Genomic DNA, 20,540 nt, shown 5'->3' on the forward strand with positions numbered 1-20,540 from the left:
ATAGTTACCTATGATCTGTATCACTTAGAAAATGTCAGTATATTTTCTTATACACTGAAGAAGTAGAGGAGTCTACATCTGTGGTTCTTCCAGGAGAGAGTATAAGGCAGGAGAAATTTAGTGCAAGAAAGAAAATGTTTTCATAGTATGTGCACTGAAACTTATGGCAGTGCTGCTCATTCTGCTCTTTGCTTTAATAAGGAGTAAACAGCCATATGACTCCATCCTGGGCAGAGGAAGCCTGAGAAAAACTTTGATCCAAAGTAAGTCATGGTACATGGAAAGGCTTAAAAAGCAAGAGGAGCAGCACTTCATTTTCTTGAGAAAATAGATACCAATAGTTATCAATGTTTCTTCAAAGCATAAAGGAAGCACTTGGAAACAAACCTCCCCAGCATCATTTTCTTTTCTACAATGGCCATCTTGGCTAGTAGCCTTGAACCTACCCAATCAGAGACCAAGTTAAACTCTAACACAAATGATATTCATCTTAAGCTGGTTACCAGGTTAAAAGATCCTTCTGGTCCACTCCTGTGACAAGGTAACCAAACTTAACAAGGGAGCTAAAAGAAATATGATAAGCAACTAGTCTTTAATGTCAGAGAGTCTAAAGGACATAAATAATTTAAAATTATAAAAACTGTATCTCTTAAAGGTATGTTTTGCTTTCATAAAAATTTCTGATTTTTTTTCAGTCTCTAGATAAGACTTCTGTAGGACCTACTGTGTTCTAAATAAATCAGCAACAACTAAAAGCAGATTCAGTATTTTTGCCATGGATTTATGGTGGCACTCATAAATATGAATAAGATTTATTTCAAATTTTTCACTTCAGTTCATTATAACACAGAACTTGTGAAAAATAGCTTATTTAGGACCAGAAAGAAAAGACTTATTTGAAAAGAATTATGTGCAGGATACACCAAATGTTTCCTTCTTTCAAAAATTTCCGTACTACTGAAATATATACAATTGCGATAAATTTGACCATAAAGTTATGTAGCTTATTTGATCTAAAAAGAAGATGGTGAAAAAAATCCAAGTCAAACCAAAAAGCAAAACAATGGCCAGTTATAAAAGTGAGCTATGACTCCACTTCTTTTGTGGCTGCTGAAACCTGAAGTTTATAAAGTGCTTATAAAGCTCAATTTTTTCACCTTTATACTTTGTGAAATTGCTTGATGCATGCATGATCAGTCCACAAAATTCAACTTTTAGTGATGTATTCTCAGCTTCTTATTGTATGTCCACTGAATGCAACAAGAATTTGTCAAGAATTGTCACCTGAATTCTAAATGCATATTTTTTTATTCAATATTTATGTTTAAAGCTCTCTACTGTAGTACTCCAGAGTCCCCTCCACACGGTTTCATTGTCAGTCAGACAGGTGGACAGCTCAACAGTATGGTTCGCTGGGCTTGCGATCGAGGGTTTCGGCTCATTGGGAAAAGTACTGCTGTATGCAGGAAGTCTCCATATGGTTATTACTCATGGGACGTTCCAGTCCCAGCTTGTCAAGGTAAATCCTTTAATTCAAAAAAAATATACTCTAAGAAACTTTCTTTTTCCTTTTCTAATGTAAATCATCAGTCTTCTGACTTAAAATGAATAGCGGCTGAACATTTCATGGTCGTACTTCTGTACCAAAATTTTTCTACATCATAAAACTTACTTAAAAAAATGTGGTTTTTAGAAACACTATTTCAAGAGTATTTGCTAAGACTGGCAGATACTATGAATAACCTATATCACTGTGAGATAATCTCTCCCCCAATACACATTTAAAATATGGAATCATTGAGAAGGTTCATTTACAATTATCATGATTCTAGAAGAGTATATATATTAAAAAGAAGACCTGAAACTTGAATTTCCAAGAATGGGAAACTGGGCCAGGAAATCATTATCTATGCTGCCATTCTAATGTATTGTGGTTTGAATTGAAATTTAAAAGATAATTCATCATGTTAACCATATATTTTGTTTCTTATAAAAGCAAAAAATATTTTGCTTAACAGTTAGAAGGAAATTGTTGTTTAATACCCATAGCAATTGAGTTCTAATTCTTTCTTTCCTAAAAAGAATGTTATTATTCTGATAACTTACCTATGTCTCTATTCAGTGAATGATTGGGATGATTTTTTCATGAAAATTTTCAGATGTGTTTATTCAAAATGTATATATTTTGTTGTCAATAAGAAAACTGCTATAGAAATGTTCCATGTTACTTTACCCACAAGTTTTTTTTGACAAAAAGTCTTTGAACTCTAGATTTCTAATGCAAAAGGAAAAAAAACACTCAGTTTCACAGGTTTTTGATAAACATCTCTTAATGTATGTACCTATATTTTTAAAATCTAAAAGTCCTTAATAAAAAAAAACAAAACAGGCATGCATTTGCTGCCTATCATTCCTTACGATTTTCACCCAAGGATTGCTTTCATGGCACTTATTTGCAGAACTTGTTCAAACTCTTAATTAGATGTATAAGACAATGTGGAATTAAAAAAAGCCAAAACACCAAACCTGCAAACAAACCTAGCTTAGCAAATTCAAATACCAGATGATTATTCTCAACAATCTGAATAGAGTTCAGGAATGAAAATAGTTGCAATGCTCAGATAACACTTTAGAAACAAGTGAAGTTAGGTGCTTACTAATCTCACATTGTCTGATCAAGTACAAAGGCTGTTGGTACCAGCTGTTAGTGTACTGAAAATTAATGTATTTATTAATTGAATCACACTTAGTTAATTATAATTATGGAGCCAGATTTGACACATGACATGAACTTCATTGAATTCTTCTAACAAGTCCTTGTGACGGAAAGCGATTTCTGGCCATGTTAAGTACCAGCAACTCAAACCAGCAAATTCTTTATATTCATCTTAAAGACACATTAGTGCAAAACACTTTGGGAATAAGCTGTTTCCATACATCATCTAAGCTCCTTATTGTTTTGCTGAGATGAACACTATTCCACATACCCAGATGATACAGAAGATTCAGTTTATTGTATGAAATGATTGAGAACACCATAGGACACTTACAAGACACAAAAACTTCGCCTTTTCCCCCAATCCTGAGCAGTACAGCTTCACCACGAAGTAATTCTAACTTTTTTGAGTATGGCCTAGTGAGTTATAGAACTTCATTGTATTCAGTATGAACAACTTGTTTTAACAAGCATTATAGTTGCCAGTCAAAATTTGCCAACTCTTTTGCCAGGTGATATCAGAAGACAGTGTCACAGCCTTACCTTCTACTTCACATTATCTATCATTCGTAGCATAAATTGCAAAGGCACTTTTTTTTTTTTCAGTTCTTTCACGTATATGAATGTAAAATTGCCAAATGAAAAAAAGGTACTAGACTTTATTTTGACATAGAAGTGGAAGTTCAGGAAAATATACTTGCAATTTTGCAATTTCTTTCAAAACAGCACATTTTTTTTTCTGCCTCCAAGATGAGGATCTCAGAAGATCCAGTGTTTTAAAATGTTTGTTGTTCTCCCAGTTATATTTTACATTTTCTTTTTTATTTTCTATGCCAGAATTATATGATTCTTGGTTTTAATTGTGAAGCATTTGTCTTGCAAATAAACATCGCCTACCACAGACCTCATCAGAAACCAGTATTAGTATTTTATAATATCATATATAGGTAATGGGCAAATGCTTTTACAGGAATTATAGGTATAGGCATTAAGTAACTGAAGTTTAAAGCATAGCACTATATCTGGAAAAGTTCATTACCTCAGTAATGTAAATTATCTGTAACAGTGTTGCACAACCGGTGATTATTATGCAAGTTATACTAAGGCACTAAAAAAGCATTAAAGATAAATAAATAAAGAGAATACCAAGAACATATAGTTAATATAATAGTTATTGAATTTCAAATAAATAGTTTGCATTTTTTAAAGTGATTTGTAAGGCAATTTACAGAAAATTTGCTTTTCATAAAATTTCTTAATCCTTCAGAAGTTGAATGTTAAATTTGTTAATTTCAGAGGAGTGCATCACTGAATAGCTTCAGTAATCTCACCTACGCTTGAAATATTCCTGGTAAATGTTGCCAGCTCTGAACTGATGTCTGCATTGATACCCACTTTTTTTCTCTTCTTCCTGAGATGTGAAAGGTAGCTAGATCCAAGATCATCTAGTTCCAATCCCCCTGTGATGAGGAGGAACATGGCTCACTAGACCAGGTTGCTTGAAACCTCTATCCAAGCTGGTCTTGAACACTTCCTCGGATGGGGCACTCACAACTTATCTGGACAACTCTTCTGTGAAAGTTACCACATATGCAAAATTCCGTTCAAAACTGTTATAAACTGTCATTGAGTTACCCTTGGGAGCTCTATTGTTTACATGAAAGTCCATTATCAAGCATTTGTTGTGCCAAGTTGAATCTTGTTTCTTAAAAATTTATGGTTAAGGAGGGATATATTTTTCCTGTGCCGCAAGATTGATTCTGTTAACATGGATAATGTGACTCAAAATCTATCAAGTCATTAAAGGAGATTTTAGAATACTGAAGGAGTAATTACTCTCAATGCTAGATATAAAACATCTCAGGTTGTATCTACAATTCTATGTTTTGCTGATTGATAAAGGAGACGGAATTTGCAGTATGTGAATGAACAGTGCTGCAGAATTGGTTGGTGCTCAGGATTATAATCAATATTGTTTGCACATTGCAAGTATTTTGCACATGGATATTAGTTTTTATACCATGCTGAATGCTGACCCTGATGTGACAGACAGTGGACTTGGTTTTAGCCACTGTGTTATTGTCTGAATGTTCTTATTATTATTAACATGTGTTTTTAAAGGAAGAGGTTAGATTTGGCCAGTTATGCAGTAAAGAGTATTATTTAATACAAGATTTTGGTTATCCTCTTGGCATGGATAGAGCCACCTAATCTGCAATCTAGGCTATAGAGGAACCTGAGAAATAGCAAACACCAATTTGGTCACATGTTTTCATTTTAGTGTCATGGGAACTCAGTTTCTTTCTTTGATACTATCAAGTGAAATAGTACAGCTTTATTAGATGTTTAGTAAAAAGTGGAACATGAAAATTCCGGTTCAGTTAACTTGTCACTTTTTTTCTGTCTTGGATCATGTCCTCATACCCTCTAGAAGATTGAATTTAATTAATTTCTTGGGGCCTTCTGTTTCTTAATCACGGTTTTCTGATTTTCATCTAAATGTGTTTGCCTTTAGTTGCCAGTAGATATTGTGGTAGCCATAAGAATTATGTGCTTATGGTTGCCCAGACAGGGTGAGAGCAAATTAGCAATTGTTTCCTGTGGTCTTTTCAGCACAGTGTGTCTGTACTGTGGTCTGTTTTTTTAAAAAATTTACATGTCATATGTAGGGTTTTTTTCACGACAATCCAAGCATATTTTAACATTGATATTACCACATCTCTTCTGTAGATTGTTATAGTATTGGTGCTTTACCTGTGTCTTAGCTGTGATTATTAGCTTTGATACTTTGCCACATGGCTGTTATATTGCTTATGAAGCAGATCAGTTTTATGTCAGATCAGCTCCCAGTAGGGGTAAAAATAGATTGCACTTCCCACCCATGGCCCAAGTATTTAGACATAGTCTGAGAGGATTAACTTTCCTATGTATGCATGATAGGTACTTTCTTAGTGCTCAAGGTACTTCAGAGTTAAGTGCCTAAGCGTTTTTTTTCCCTTTTTCCTTTTTTTTATCTGACCTACATTAGGTATGCAATGTTAGAATGTGGAAAAGGTTTAGCTTGCATTTTTGTTCCCAAAACAGAGCATTATTTAGAACCAGATTGTCTCTTGGTACTTTCTATTAAAAAAACAAACAAACAAAAAAAGAGACTTACACTTTTATTTGTGTTTTCAACTTCCTCCTCTAAGTAATGGAGGAGCCAGAAAGGAGAGGTGATATGCTGGACCTTCTTCTCACCAGAAAGGAGGGGCTGGTGAGAAATATGAGGTGGAAGGACAGCTTTGGGTGCAGTGACCATGAAATTATTGAGTTAAGTTCCTTAGAGCAGTGAGAAGGGCGCAAGCTTGCTACCCTGGAATTCAGAAGAGCAGACTTTGGCCTCTTCAGGGATTTGTTTGGTAAAGTACCATGGAATAAAGTCCTAGGTTCAAGAGGGGACCAACGTAGCTGGTTAATATATAGGATCACCTCCTCCAAGCTCAGGAATGATGTATCCTGACTGAGAGAAATTCAGGCAAAAATGCCAGGAGGTCTGCCCAAATGAACAGGTCTGGTGTGCCCCGCATAAGAAGAACATTGTTGAAGTGTGTCCAAAGAAGGGCCACGAAGGTGATCAGAGGGATGGAGCACCTCCCCTATGAAGACAGGCTGAAAACATTGGGGTTGTTCAGCCTGGAGAAGAGAAGGCTCCGGGGACACCTTAGAGCAGCTTTCCAGTACTTAAAGTGAGCCTACAGGAAAACTGGAGAGGGAGTTTTTCCAAAGGTATGCAGTGACAGTACAAGGGGGAATGGCTTTAAAATGAGAGAGTAGATTTAAATTAGACATCAAAGGAATTCTTTTCTGTGAGGGTGGTGAGGCACTGGAACAGACTGACTAGAGAAGTTGTGGATGCCCCATCCCTGGAAGTGTCAAGGCCAGATTGGATGGGAGAAGCAACCTGGTCTAGTGAAAGGTGTCCGTGCCAATGGCAGGGCTGTTGCAACTGAATAATCTTTATGGTCCCTTCCAACCCAGGCCATTCTATCATTCAATATTTTCAAAAGAGTATTTTCTTTCTGCTTTGCTGTGGAAAAGTAGAATGTTGCAAGTTAATTTTAGTGTTTTGCCAAGGGTCGCACAATACATCTGATGGAAGTAAACTGAAGTACAAACTATATTCATAGTGTCTCAGAGTGGTGCCCTACTCATTCAACCATGCTGGTCATAGTTTTTCCATATATGCTCTATTCTCTTTACTTTTTTTATCTTCTGCATTTTGAATGGTTAGCTGCAGAGTTGCAAGCCATTATTCTTATTTTTAATCTCCTCCATCAGAAGACAAAAGCTTCCTTAGATCAAATTCCATAAAATTTTAGGGGAATTTATTTGCATGCCTAAAACACATGTGAATGAGTTTAAAATTATACTTTTATGAATTTAAGATCATTGATGTTGCATTGCAATGCATAAAACTTTTAAGGTAAGTGGAGGCTTATATCGAAGATATAAAATAACTGTCTTTCTCTTTACTCAGCAATATCTTGTGGAATTCCTAAAGCTCCATTAAATGGTGGGATATTAACAACAGATTACTTAGTTGGCACTCGTGTTACTTATTTTTGCAATGATGGATATAGACTATCAGCCAAAGAGCTTACTACTGCAGTCTGCCAGCCGGATGGTACCTGGAGCAATCATAATAAAACACCTCGCTGTGTAGGTAAGTAACATGTAAAGAGTCTCCAGCGAGTAAGAACCTGTCTGTACATTTTATTTATTTATCCAGGGCACAGGTCTTCACATTACTCAAACTTTCATCTTCAGGTTACTTGCATCTATGAATTATTGCTGGTATTAAATTGTTATGAAATACATATTTGAAATGTATGTAACTAAGATACGTACTGAAACATTTTGTGACAGCAGAAGAAATATGCTAGAGCTTATAGAATACAAACTGATAATTAATTTACAGCTAAATCAAAGTTAATTATTGCAGAGGTCTGTGCAAAAGCCATCTCTTCAGTAAGAGTTGTGCAATTCACATACTGTTAGCAAACCCTTTTTGCTAGCCAGAATTGCAAACTTCTAGGATACTTGTTTGAAAATGCTGCTTATTATTTATATTCAGCCCATCACTATAGACCTACACCATCTAAACTTGGGGGAACAGTGCTGCAGAGAAAATGCATGTTTACTCCCAAACAGAAGTGTAGAGCAGTTATAAATGGGATATGAAACCCCAGGTGATTGCAAGACTGATACCAAAATGTCAGAGACCCTGATGCAAATTGAGATTTAGATTATCTCACCCAATGAATTCTGTAAACGAAAGGAAACATGCTCTGGAGTAATTTTCAAGGATTTTCCCTTTCTCCCTTTTTCATTCCTCATTCTTGTAAATTGCATTCTGTCATACATTTTCTTCTTTCAAAAATACCAATCCAAATGGAGAAAAATAAAATAGGAAAAAATTGTTATGCTTTTTAAACCTTTTTTTACTATATTAAAGTTGTGGAATATTTTGTTATATTTTGTTGGTTTTGTATATTTCTGGAGGAAGAATGCATAGAATTAAGACATGAGATAAAAAGGTGTATCTGCAGAAAAAACAACTTGGATGTGGATATTTTTTTGTCTGTCAGCAGTGTACAGCCTCTCAAATGAATCTTTTAGGTCTCATAGAATTTTTCTGGGTAGAAAAATAATTCCTGCATTGAAATGTAGCTAACATTTTAGTAAAGATTCTGCTGCCTGATGTAAAGTGTCATGGAAGGTCCATCATGAATTCAACCATGGTATAGCTTTTATCTACATCAATTACATCACTCCTCATACACAATCACTGCTCTCTCTGGATGATTATTAGTTAAATGAGATAAACCATACATGCTAACCACAGGCAATTTCAAATACAGCCTTAGTCTGCAAAGATTATGTCACTGTTTAAAACACATTTTTTGAATTAATAACAGTACACAGAGTTTTCCTAATTTGCTTGTACTAAGCCACAAATAACTGATTTTTTTTTTTGTTTTTGTTTTTGTTTTTGTTATTTTGGAAGTTGTTACATGTCCAAGCATCAATTCTTTTACACTGGAACATGGAAGGTGGAGAATAGTGAATGGCTCACATTATGAGTATAAAACAAAAGTAGTTTTCAGCTGTGATCCAGGGTATTATGGTTTGGGACCAGCATCTATCGAGTGTCTTGCTAATGGCACCTGGAGTTGGAGAAATGAGCGACCTTACTGTCAAAGTGAGTATGTATGTTATATCTGCATCTGCTGTACAGACTTCAGATAAAAATATTTTACTGACTGAATTAGAAATTAACTAATTAAGTATCAAACCAGTTAATTAGAAAGCATTTTTCTTTGCTGGAATTCCTGGGTATCCTAAAGGATATTGTTTGCACATACAACCTATTAGGTTACTGACGAGGACATATCTCTAAGCACATGTCTGGATTTTGAAGGTCCCTAAATCTATAAAGGTAAAAAAAAGTAGTAGTGTGCATCTTTCTATATGTTCTTCTAGATCAGGAATGCTGTATAGTCTAGAAAAATGCAAAAAAAAAAAGACCTCTCCTTTCAGCTAGTTACCATATAACGTGCATTTGGACTCATCCACATCGTTCCTACCATTAGGTGATATCCTGATAACCTGCAGTAGTTAATTTTCAAAGAATAAGTAATGAATATTCAGGTGTTTAAGCCAACTAAATGTGTGCCTACAATTAGGCTTCCCTCCCCCACCCCGTGAAAAAAAAGTTTCTTTATGTATTAAAATTTAGACATATCTTTTTCAAAACTGTGGAGATCTGGTTACACTTTGAAGCCTCAAAAGTCTTTCCCTTTATGAAACAACATGTGATGTACACTCTGATAGACAGGGATATGACTGAGCTTTTGGTGATGTGTGTATAAATCCACGCATGCTTTAAAAGTCTGTAGATAAGCCAGATAAGTGAGGCTTAGAATATATTTAGAATTCATTGACAGTGTATTTAAAATTATAAAAAGAAGAGGTTGCAAAATGCAATTCCAAAGATAGATTAATTTTACTGGAAATGACCCTTAATTTTAAGTTCATTATAACTGGAAATCTCATAATTTAGAGAATTTTTAAAAGTTAATTGCAATATTTCACCTCTGCTAGTGCTGTAAAGACTGTGTATATGTTTGTATCTATACAAATCTCTGTGTATATAGATATTATGCGCACTAAATTAGTATTTGTAACACTTTTTTTCTAAAGGAAAAACTATTTTTCACTGTTTTGAGAAGTTTGGTTTGAAATATTGCCACTTATATTTTTTTTAGCATAAAGTGCACTAGCTTCTTTCACCTTCTTGTTTATTAATAGTAACATTCTTTTTATTAATTATTGAAAGAAAATTGCTTAAAGTATTATTTTGATGGAAAAAATGCTATGTATTGTAAAGAAATTGCAAGGAATTGGTTGAACGTAGTTCACTTATTATAAAAATATAATTCATGAATGCTAGAGTCAGAATTTCATTATGAAACAAAAGATAAAAATGACAACTTCCCAAAGATCATAACAACAATTGTATTGCTCCAATATGCAGAAAAAGTACTTGATAAAACCAAGGTAATTAAATAGCATTAATAATTTTCTGAATGGCAGGCTTTTTTAACTTTACAGAAACAATTTTAATTGGCCTTTCTGCTCTCTTTCTAAGTATTATTTCTGGGCAAGTAGTAGTTTTGGTTTGCAGAGTTTTTAATCTATTTTTACTACAGAACAAAATATTTTAAGGTGTGTAATTTACTTATCTGGTTGCCTAGCTGATAAGTGTCACTAGTTGATAAGTATTATTATATGTGTAGAATTCAGCTGTACATTTCTGTTTTGTTTTGCTTTTGACATGAAGTTATTTCTTGTGGAGAACTTCCTACGCCTCCAAATGGAAATAAGATTGGAACTCAAATCACATATGGATCTACAGCTATATTTACTTGTGACTCAGGATACATGCTAGTTGGCTCCGCAGTGAGGGAATGTCTGTCATCGGGACTCTGGAGAGGAATTGAGACCAGATGTTTAGGTATGGATACTACTGTCATGACTTGCCTAGTTTCTTTCTCTCTAGCAGTCAAAAGTAAGCAAAGTCTCAGCTTGTGTCTTTGTGTTAGCAGAAACATTGATGAGAGCTCTGCATGTGTGTGGCTGGACTGGGTTGTTTTTCTTATCAAACTGCAATTATGGTTAACTTTTAAAAAATTAAATCCCTTTTTAATATCTTCCCAAGGTGAAAAATCTGTGCTACGAGATTTCTGTGTGTCTCTAAAATAGAACTGTACCTAAACAATAAGACAGATTGATTCTATATATACTAACTTGAATACATATCCTCAGTATATCTGAATAGTAGACCTGACCTCAGTGGCTGTTATAGAACTAAAATGTACTCTTGAAAAGATATAGAAGAAAACAAGCAAAAAAGGTTTGTGGAAACTTTGACAAGACCACTGCAGCTTTATTTCTGAGACAAAGTCACTATCCAGACACTATTTATAAGATTTGAGACCCTTTACTTGTACATGTTTATTCAACTTGGCTTATTTAAAATAGTCAGGCACCACTCCCTGAATTGTTTATGAATAAAATGAACATGTGAAGCAATTTTGGGGCTCCTTTCTGATTAATTATATTTTTGTGTACATTGATCTGGGTTATTTTATTGACTGTAGACACTTATATGTAATCAAAAAATGTGAGTTTCAGTTGAAATCAAAGCTATGGTAAGATTCTGATTTAGAATGCAATATGAAAGTCATATTGTACATTATCATTTGTGGGTACATGAAATATAAAAGAATATCCATAAACTGAGACTTTCAGAAGAGATGAACTAATATATACATTAAATATAGCAGTTTTTTGTACTATCTCTTTGTGCAGATTACCATTTACCTTTTCAGACTACTCTCCATCCCAAATATTTTTCCTTCTGTAATACAGAGTTAGCTGGTGCAAGTCTTCACTAAAGCTTAATTTGAATGATTCACAAATGACCAGAAGTGTTGCTTATCAAACTACAAGTCTGAAGCTGGAATGTTCCTTGACATACAGCTGAGAAGGACAGAGGATTTGTTTTTATTTTGTATTTGTAATGGAAATCATTTAGCAGATGGGGGAATAAAAGAAAAGATCTTCATGTTTGATGTTCTTTTTCTTCTAAGTTGTCACAAATTATAAGACAGACTGTTTAAAATGTAAAAGTTTTGGGGCACCATAGTATGTGTGCAATCAAAATGTTCAGCCTTTTTTTTTCTTTTTTAAATATTTTTACTGTTTTTTTTCTACAAAATTTGCAGCTATTGAAGTCTGAAGTATTGTTAAAAATTTCCTCAGAGAACTATTAATCTAAACCCAGACAAACTGTCTGTTATTTGTGAGTAGCACCTTGAAAAATACTTGTATTTAAGAATTTTGCCAAAATAACCTCATGCATCAGCACAAAATGAATTGAATTTCTCCTGCATTTGCCTAGTGAAATAAAAAAATTCAATATAATCTTAATAATAGCAACAGGTTACATAATCTTTCCTTGCAACTGAAAAGAAGACCCCTATTTCTCAGAAGAAACTCATTATTATGAAGTTCATACACTATAATATCCAGTAACAATAAATAGTGAGAAAATGTGTTAAAACAACTGTATGACTTGAGGGGAAAACAGTAGTCAAACAGACACCTGTTGTATCAGAATTATAGGACTATAATAAATCTTCAAATGTTTATCTTCATAGCCTTAATGATAGGAAATTGTTGAAGATGACATGAATAAAATTTTTTCTCCAAGAATCAGAATGTAGTATACATATTCTATAGTAAAGAAGAAAGGAAAGGAAAGGCAAGGCAAGGCAAGGCAAGGAAAGGAAAGGAAAGGAAAGGAAAGGAAAGGAAAGGAAAGGAAAGGAAAATAGAAAAGAGAAACGAGTGACAGCAAATTTATACAAGGGAGAGAATTATGGTTGCCATTATTGCTCTTGCAAAAACACTGCCTTCTGTATTATATCATTGTGCAGGAATGAACTTCCTACAAAGACCCAGACTAACTCAGTTCAATTCTGATTTCTTCCATGAGTGATTTGAGACTTAAGATAGATGCATAGGTTCAGCTAATGACAAATCAGAAGTAAAAAATGTTTTTAAGAAGGTTGAGAAAGAAAAGGTTGTTGGATGATGAAAGAAATAGAGGAAACGAAAGAAATATTAGAATGTAGGAGGAGATAAAATACAACAGAAAGATCTACAGAGTGGGCATTTTAATGGTCCAAGAAATGTATTTTTTGCAACTTATCAGCGAATTCTGGTATTTGTTTCAATCACTGAAAAATGGCAAAGAAAAAAGTTAATTTCACTTTTTGGTTCTAAAGCTTTTCTGCTCACAGCTCTAAACATCTTTCCACTTTTACTTGCTGAAAAATGTAGTTATGCTTGGACTGAAGTGAATATCAGTGTATTTCTGTTTTAACTATTGAAGATGCCCTTAAGAGTAGACTTAGATAGCATTAAAGAAATCCTATGGGATAAAATAATACATTTTTTCCAAGTATTTTCTTTAAAAATACAAATGATCTCTTTCAAAAGTGCCACATTTCATTTAGACAACTTGATTTTCATTCCAGTTGTATATAAGTCAAAAAATTTATGAAGGGTGGAATAAACAAGAATCTAAATATCTGCAGCAGAACTTAAAACTAGTTCATGTTAAACCTAATCAGATCTAGATGAGAACTAGAACAGAGGAAAGCATGAAATCACCAAAACCATTGACTAAAATCCAAGTTAAATTACAATGCAAATAAAATTCCATGACATTGTGAACAGTAGTGTATGATTTTAATGACAACTGTAATAGTGTCAGAATATGCTGATAGTTTTTGTAGCTCTTTGTCTTTCTTTTTTAACTCCAGCTTCTTTTACTACAAGGAGGATAACGCTTTATCAGTACTGAATCTGTGTCAAAGAGAATTAGAACACATAACACAACTGCCCTCCTTTCTGAATCTCACTTTTTTTCTTTAAAGAATACCTAAATAACAATGTAGTACTCCGTGATTAATCACATTAATGTAGTAATCTCCATTTGAATTGAATGAGGTTGAAAATTGAGTTCTGCATCTGTATTCTTGTTCTTCATAGCTGGTGAGAGGAAACAATGTTCAAATTGAAAAAATAAGCAAAACAAAACAGCAGAGAACTTCTGAAGTAATTCTGAAGTTTTAAAAATTAATAAATGTTTCAAAAGATTTTATGATTAAAAAAATGAAAAATTCACTAGTCTTTTAGAGTAAAATAACAGGCAAAGAAAAATCACTACTGTTGTGTTTCTAAGGTTACAGACTGGTTCTGAATTTATTGTGCTTGATATTTTTCTGTACTGAAAACACTGAAACAGTTTCTAGGGAAAAGTCTATGTAATAAATCCTGGAGAAGCATTCAGATATATAGAATAGATTTTTACTTCTAAAATACAGACTAACAAATCTGTGATTTTGTTATACACTTTCCTCATGGAAAAAAAATTAAATATTTGATTAACAAATTAATTGTTATATTTATATTTACATGAAAACAGCATATTTACATTATTTTCTTTTATGACATTAGTTTTATTTATTCTAATACAGTAGTAACAATTATCATCAAAATATATTTTCATAACAATAAAAACACTTTTTAAATGTATTTCTTTTAATGTCCATAATCATATATTTATTAAACTGAGCATTTCCTAGAGTGGAAACTCCATAGTACTTTCAGATTAACTTTTGGATTAACCGATATGTGAATGGTGAAAAACATTCCCACAAGTGTCCTAAGATTTCTCTAATATTGAATTGTTTTCCCTTTCCTCATTGGCACTAGTTTCAATTTTTTTAATTAGCTCAAAGGAGAAGCACTATGAAGTAATTTCTTTGGCACATAATGATTTGAGGATCAGGTCTACTATTTTTCCTCTTTTTTTTTTTCCTAAAAGAGTTTTCTTGCGGTCTTTTATTGGCTTCTAAAATGTTTCCTCTATTATTTTGGTAAGCATTTCAGAAAACACAGTCAGAAACACTCAACAAAGTAAAACTATGAAAGAAAAGTATAGCATGCTTTGGAAAATCTTTCTGTAGGATACAATTCTTCTTATATATTACGCAGCAACTGTTTTCTTAGATTACTCCAAAGCATTCGGATTTCTTTCTGGGACTGTACTCACTGTTAATGTTACGTGCAAAGATTGATTGATTGGTGAGCTTGCTCCTGGTATTCACATTTCATGAACTTGTGACTCCATCCTCTGCAACTCAGCTGGACTACACTTAATTCTTATTTCCTTCTTTCTCAATTACTCCTGATGTCTAAACATATTGATTAAACAGATTTGTTGATATTCTCTCCCTTATTTACCAAAAGTCATTGTTCTTATTCCCTACGGGAATATTGTGTCCAGCTACTGCTGGAACACTAAGTGTATTCAGTTCTGCAAATTAGTATTAAATCTTAAATCAAGATAAAAAATGAAATATGATCAAATTTTTAAAGGTCTGTAAGATCTCATATTTTGTTGTTAGTTGTGACATAAATAAATTATGTTATCTTAGTTCACTTGAGAAGTAAGTGCACCATTACAAAAATGTCCATATGAATTAAAATGCAAAAGCAAAGAATGGAGTTGACTCAATCAATAAGACATAACTAAGTGTGGTTCCAATACGTGACTAATACTATAAAAGTTTTTAGTAAAGGCAGTCAGAGAGTAGAAAAAAAGCTACTTGGGTTAGAATGTATATAAATGTCCACATTTGTTCATACTTTTCATGTACCCATATCGGGAATGCCTTTCATCTATTCTCCTAAGATATATACTAAACCTCACGTACTGTGTCTTTGTCTACATTAACAAATAATCCAGCAGAAAAAGCAGATCATGAGACAAATAATTCATTCTGAATTCTCTACTTCTGCATTACATATGCTTCAGAGAATTTTCCTTGGATGGTATCTGGTGTAGTCCTCTGGGCTAAATGTCATCATTACTCATACGGTTCTAAGTTGTCAAAAGGATCTGTCCGTCATTTTGACCACTTTGTCTTTTTGTTTTGTGCAGCTAGAATTCAGCTTCTTAGTGTGCTTCCTCTGAAAGGAAAACAAAATCACTCAGAACATTTAAGATTTGCAAGGAAGTTCTGAATCAAACTTCTAGCGTAGGCACAACATTTGTCTTGTTAGCTGAGGAATATTTGCCCCAGTTTTAGTCATCCCTCATTTCTTTTTTAATACAAAAATACCAGTTTCAAATACTAATGAGTCATCGGTGGCAGCTTGTTACTCATAAAGGGAAAGCCAGTTATCCAACAGTTCTGTACAGAGCAATGCTGTCAACGGGGTGAAAAGAATAACAGACAGAGTGTCTGGGGCAAAGCAACCATGTAAGCTGACAGTGAAGAATATTCAGTACATTAATATATCAGTGGCAGTTTTTATATTCCCAATCAGCTTTCAGTCACTGAAAGGTTTCCGTGGCTGTGTAACCTCTGAAGTATAACCTTTCTGCCACTATTTTCATCCTTAAAACTTTTGGAAAAATATACAAGCGAGTAACTTCTTTATCTTCACTGTTTTTAAACATCCTTTTTTAAACTTGTGGTATTTCAATTAAAAGGAACCTGCATCTCCAGTGATACTGAATTAATATATCTAGAGTTAACCATATGCTTCTCTTTGTTCTTCAGTACTACTACATAATAATAACAACTAGACATTCAAATTAGGTATATGAAGTTTCATCTTTCAAGAATTATTCAGTCATTTCAAAGAATTCAGCAGAGAACTTCCCTCTGTGGGCCATGGATTAAAGAAAGATTTAAATGAAGTTTACCATTCATCCTGAAGAGTTTTAATAGATCTTGAACAGCTGTCAAGACGAGGATGTTCTGAAAATAGCAGGAGAAAGACCCCAAACCCTATTTTGTCCAGGGCCATGCCTTCTTATGTCCTTATAAGAAATGCAAATCCTGAAAAGAATTAAAAATAAAAGTCAGCAAATAATTCTTCCCTCCTCAGAAGTGGTCATCTTGACAGGTTAATTAACTTTGTTGTATAATAACATAGATCTCTTTTTTTTCAATAATACATTGGTATGTAGATTTCTTTCACTACTATGCTCATGTTTGACACTACTGACAACTAAAATAAGCATAGGCACGTTTTTGTCATTTAATGTAAAGATTCTGTATTCATTTATTCCTACTCTTTCATCTCTGAGAGCAACCTGCAGAAGAGAAACCTAATTTACAGCTAACGTTTCAAAGATTCTGACATTAAGTTATTATGCTCATTCTTCATTGCTAGAGCTGGATTTCATGTCATGTTAGATAGGTTTTTTTGATGCTCACAGGTTACTAATGTCCTTCATTCCTAATTTTTGACCAGTTTTGTTTAGTTATTCATGTCAAGTTTGGCTAGACTGGAAATTGAGGATATTATTCTGCTTATTTCCCGTTTCAAATCTGCTACTCAGTAAAACTTTTACATTTAGTTTCTTTTTTTGAGCATTCACTCATTTTCAGTACAAAAGTCAGATCTTTTGATTCAGTATTATAAAATGGAGGTTACAATAAGACTTAGTGTCCTCATCTGGATTCATAGAATTGCTGCATAGGTCATTTCTATCTGTATCATAGAAAAGATGAAGCTACATCCTGTCTTACGGTACAGCACTAAAATAGAGACATTGGCAATGAACCAAGCTATCATGAAAACACTCTAGAATAGCCTAGTCTAAAGTAGTCCAGAATCCTAACCTAATGTGAAGTCAGCTATTTGCTACTAGGGTGTTAGAATATACTTTCCCCCCAGTAATAGTAATTATGATAATCAGTTATTGGAAATATTTGAATGGAGGTGTTTGCTAATTTTTTTCAGCCTTTCTTATGTCCATAACCCAGTCCTTAATGCAGTACAGTAAATGTCCTATTTGTTATGCTTGTATTTGTCTATGAACCATGCAACGGTGTATTTTTTTTCTCTCACTTTCTCATTCTGATAAATGTGGATCAGAAGTACAATATTGATCTTACTGCTGGAATCACTTCCTCTGTCCCATGTTTCCCACAACTCTTATATAATTGCTTTATTTTTGTATTTATTTTCAATAGCCTTAGCCTTCCAAATTTACAGCAGTTGTGATTTTGCTTGCAATTGGTCTTAGAATCTGAATATTACTTTGGGGATAAACAAGTGATATTCCATTAGATGATAACAACAGTAGTATTAAGTCATTTATCCCTGATAATTAAATATTCAATAACATGTTGGCTGTTGAAATAGGAGTGATGATAGAAAAAGTATTTATTAAATATTTCTTCTTCTATTTCCAAAGTAAATTTCCTGGAAAATGGGAAAACTGAAAAAAACCCCAAACAACAACAACAAAAAAAGCAACTACTCAAGTGGGAGGTGGTTGGATAACAGAACCTGAAATCTTTGGGAACTTCTCTTTAATTGCCCAGCAGTACTCAGCTTTTTCTCAGCAGTCCTTTACTTTCTATTGCCTTATCTGTTTTGGGTTTTTTTGGGGGGGGATTTGTTTGGGTTTTTTGCCATAGTTTTCTGGCATATTTTGGTCATATTCACAGAGATTTCTGTCTATATGATGCTGACTTTGGTTATTTGCACTCAGTCTTCAGTGAAAACACTCCACCTACAGAGCTTAGCTCTGAGTAGTTTTGTATCTGAATTGCATTTAGGAGGAATAATTTCTCTGTCTCATTGCAAAAAACAGTTAGCCACACCTTGTGATTATTATGAATCTTAGCTAGTTATTACAATAATCAGTGCTATAATTTTATTCAGTTTCATTATATCACATTTCACAACTAAAATTTCTTTTTCCATAGTGATTCGATTGGGATAAGTATGACATATTTCCAAAATGAGAACAGATTTAAAATTATATTCTATATGGTTTTGCACTATGTTTTTTGCAGTAGGGAAATCATGTTGTTTCTTGTTACACCAGTGTGACAAAACTGACACCAGTTACATGGTGGGAGACATACATGATACAAGTGAGCGGCAAAAGGTTTTAGGGATACAGCTGTGAGAGAAATTGAAGGAATAGAGTTGATCTTTGATGCCATTGCACAATAATGTCTTGCTCAGAAACAAATGCAGTTTCTCAGAAAACACTGCATGTGCAGTATTTGTTTTTCTGAGACTAACAAAGAATCAGCAGTAATCTGAAAGCCTTGAAAACTTTTCACAACCAAAAAAACCCTTCAAAATGCCAAACAATGTTTTTATATATATGCACCTATATATACATGCAAATACATAATGTACAATGTAAAGCAGAAAAGGCTACTGAATGGCACTTAAAAAATTAATTTCAGAATTTTAATAAGGGAAAATAAATATCTATTTGTCACAAAGCACTTAAAATATGAGTTTAAATGGAAGTCATGAAAAACAATTAAAACCAGAATTGATCATAAAATCTACCAGAATATGCAGTAATGAATATGAGCATATCCTAAATGTATAATGAACATTTTGGAATCCTTTGCTTCACATGTATCTTAATAGGAAAATGTTAAAAGGAAGTATTGTAGGAATATTGAGAAAAATAATAAAACACCTTACTTTTAGAAGAAATGAAACAAAAATTAAAATAGAATGGAACAGAAACGAAGTAATAATTACTCCTACGGATATGTTTGTGGATAGTGATGGGGGGGTTGTTCCTTTAGGAGCTGTTTTATTTTTTCCTTTGCCTTCATTTTTTTTCCCCTCCTCTTGCTATCAGAGAAGTAATGATATCATAAGTTGAAGGTCTTTATTTCCTCTGAGGGAGAACATCTCTATGGATGTGCAAAATAGAATGGGAAAAGAAAGCAAAAATAGGAAAAAAAAATCTGGAAAATAATAATGAGTGTCTGACTTTACTGCATCTTGTGGAAATTACACGTTTGCTTAAATTATTGGAAATTCCAGTAATGTTCTCAAATGTTCTTTCAATAGGAACTATGTATACCATACATAGACTTTCAGTAGCAAGCATAGTGAACTGCTTACCACATGCACCTACATGACAGATGGTATTTTGAAAATAATATGAGTAAAGCTGAACCCATCAGTCTGGGGTGTTGGCTTGTTTTTACTGCTTTTTCTTTTGCTGTGTTGGTTTGTTTGTTTGTTTTGGTTTTAATGTTTTTTTTTTAATATCCCTCAGACAAAATTGTTTTCTGAAAAACTGAAAAACATAGTGAAAACTGAAGAAAAATCCTGCAAATGTTTTTTTTTATTTCTTTTTAAATTTGAGATGAAAAATGTGTCATAACTCTGGAATATCCTTTTTTTAATGGTATTTACTTCCTTAATACTGTAACAATAGGTTGATTTAGAATTCTCTCATGATAGAATTACAGTTTTATAATATAGTTTTATAATATTTTTTCATACATTTAGATTTCTTTATTTTTCACTTTAGAAATCTTACATGGGGATCGAAGTAGGCTCTGCTATTTAAAAAATACCTCTTTCTTTACTAGTAGTGAGATGTTCACCATTATTTGTGCAATATAGTTAGTGCTCCAAAGATGTTACTGTGCTGGTTTGAAAGCAAACCAGTGAGAGACTCCAAGTCAGAAGTACAATTTAATATGAACAACACAGCAAAACAACAACAAATGCAACAGTACAAAAATAACCTGACAGAGTCAGAAAGTAACCTGACAGAGTCAGAAAGTAACCTGACACCCTGTCAGTCAGGGTGTTAGTAGTAGTCCGATTAAAATGGTAGCTGCAG

The 20,540-nt window shown here is 33.4% G+C and overlaps 1 protein-coding gene across 1 annotated transcript in view; it reads left to right on the forward strand.

Moving 5' to 3' along the window:
- LOC103805620 (CUB and sushi domain-containing protein 3-like) overlaps nt 1–20,540 on the forward strand; it is a gene marked incomplete at both ends in the record, with an annotated part of 55,706 nt that overhangs the window by 1,922 nt on the left and 33,244 nt on the right. Inside the window, 4 exons of the mRNA XM_009078274.1 lie at nt 1,331–1,519; nt 7,236–7,421; nt 8,766–8,960; nt 10,602–10,775. Coding sequence (XP_009076522.1) covers nt 1,331–1,519; nt 7,236–7,421; nt 8,766–8,960; nt 10,602–10,775 — 744 coding nt within the window. The remainder of the gene's footprint in view (nt 1–1,330; nt 1,520–7,235; nt 7,422–8,765; nt 8,961–10,601; nt 10,776–20,540) is intronic.

The sequence above is a fragment of the Acanthisitta chloris genome, unplaced genomic scaffold (assembly GCF_000695815.1).
Source record: "Acanthisitta chloris isolate BGI_N310 unplaced genomic scaffold, ASM69581v1 scaffold4317, whole genome shotgun sequence".
NCBI classification, from domain to species: domain Eukaryota; kingdom Metazoa; phylum Chordata; class Aves; order Passeriformes; family Acanthisittidae; genus Acanthisitta; species Acanthisitta chloris.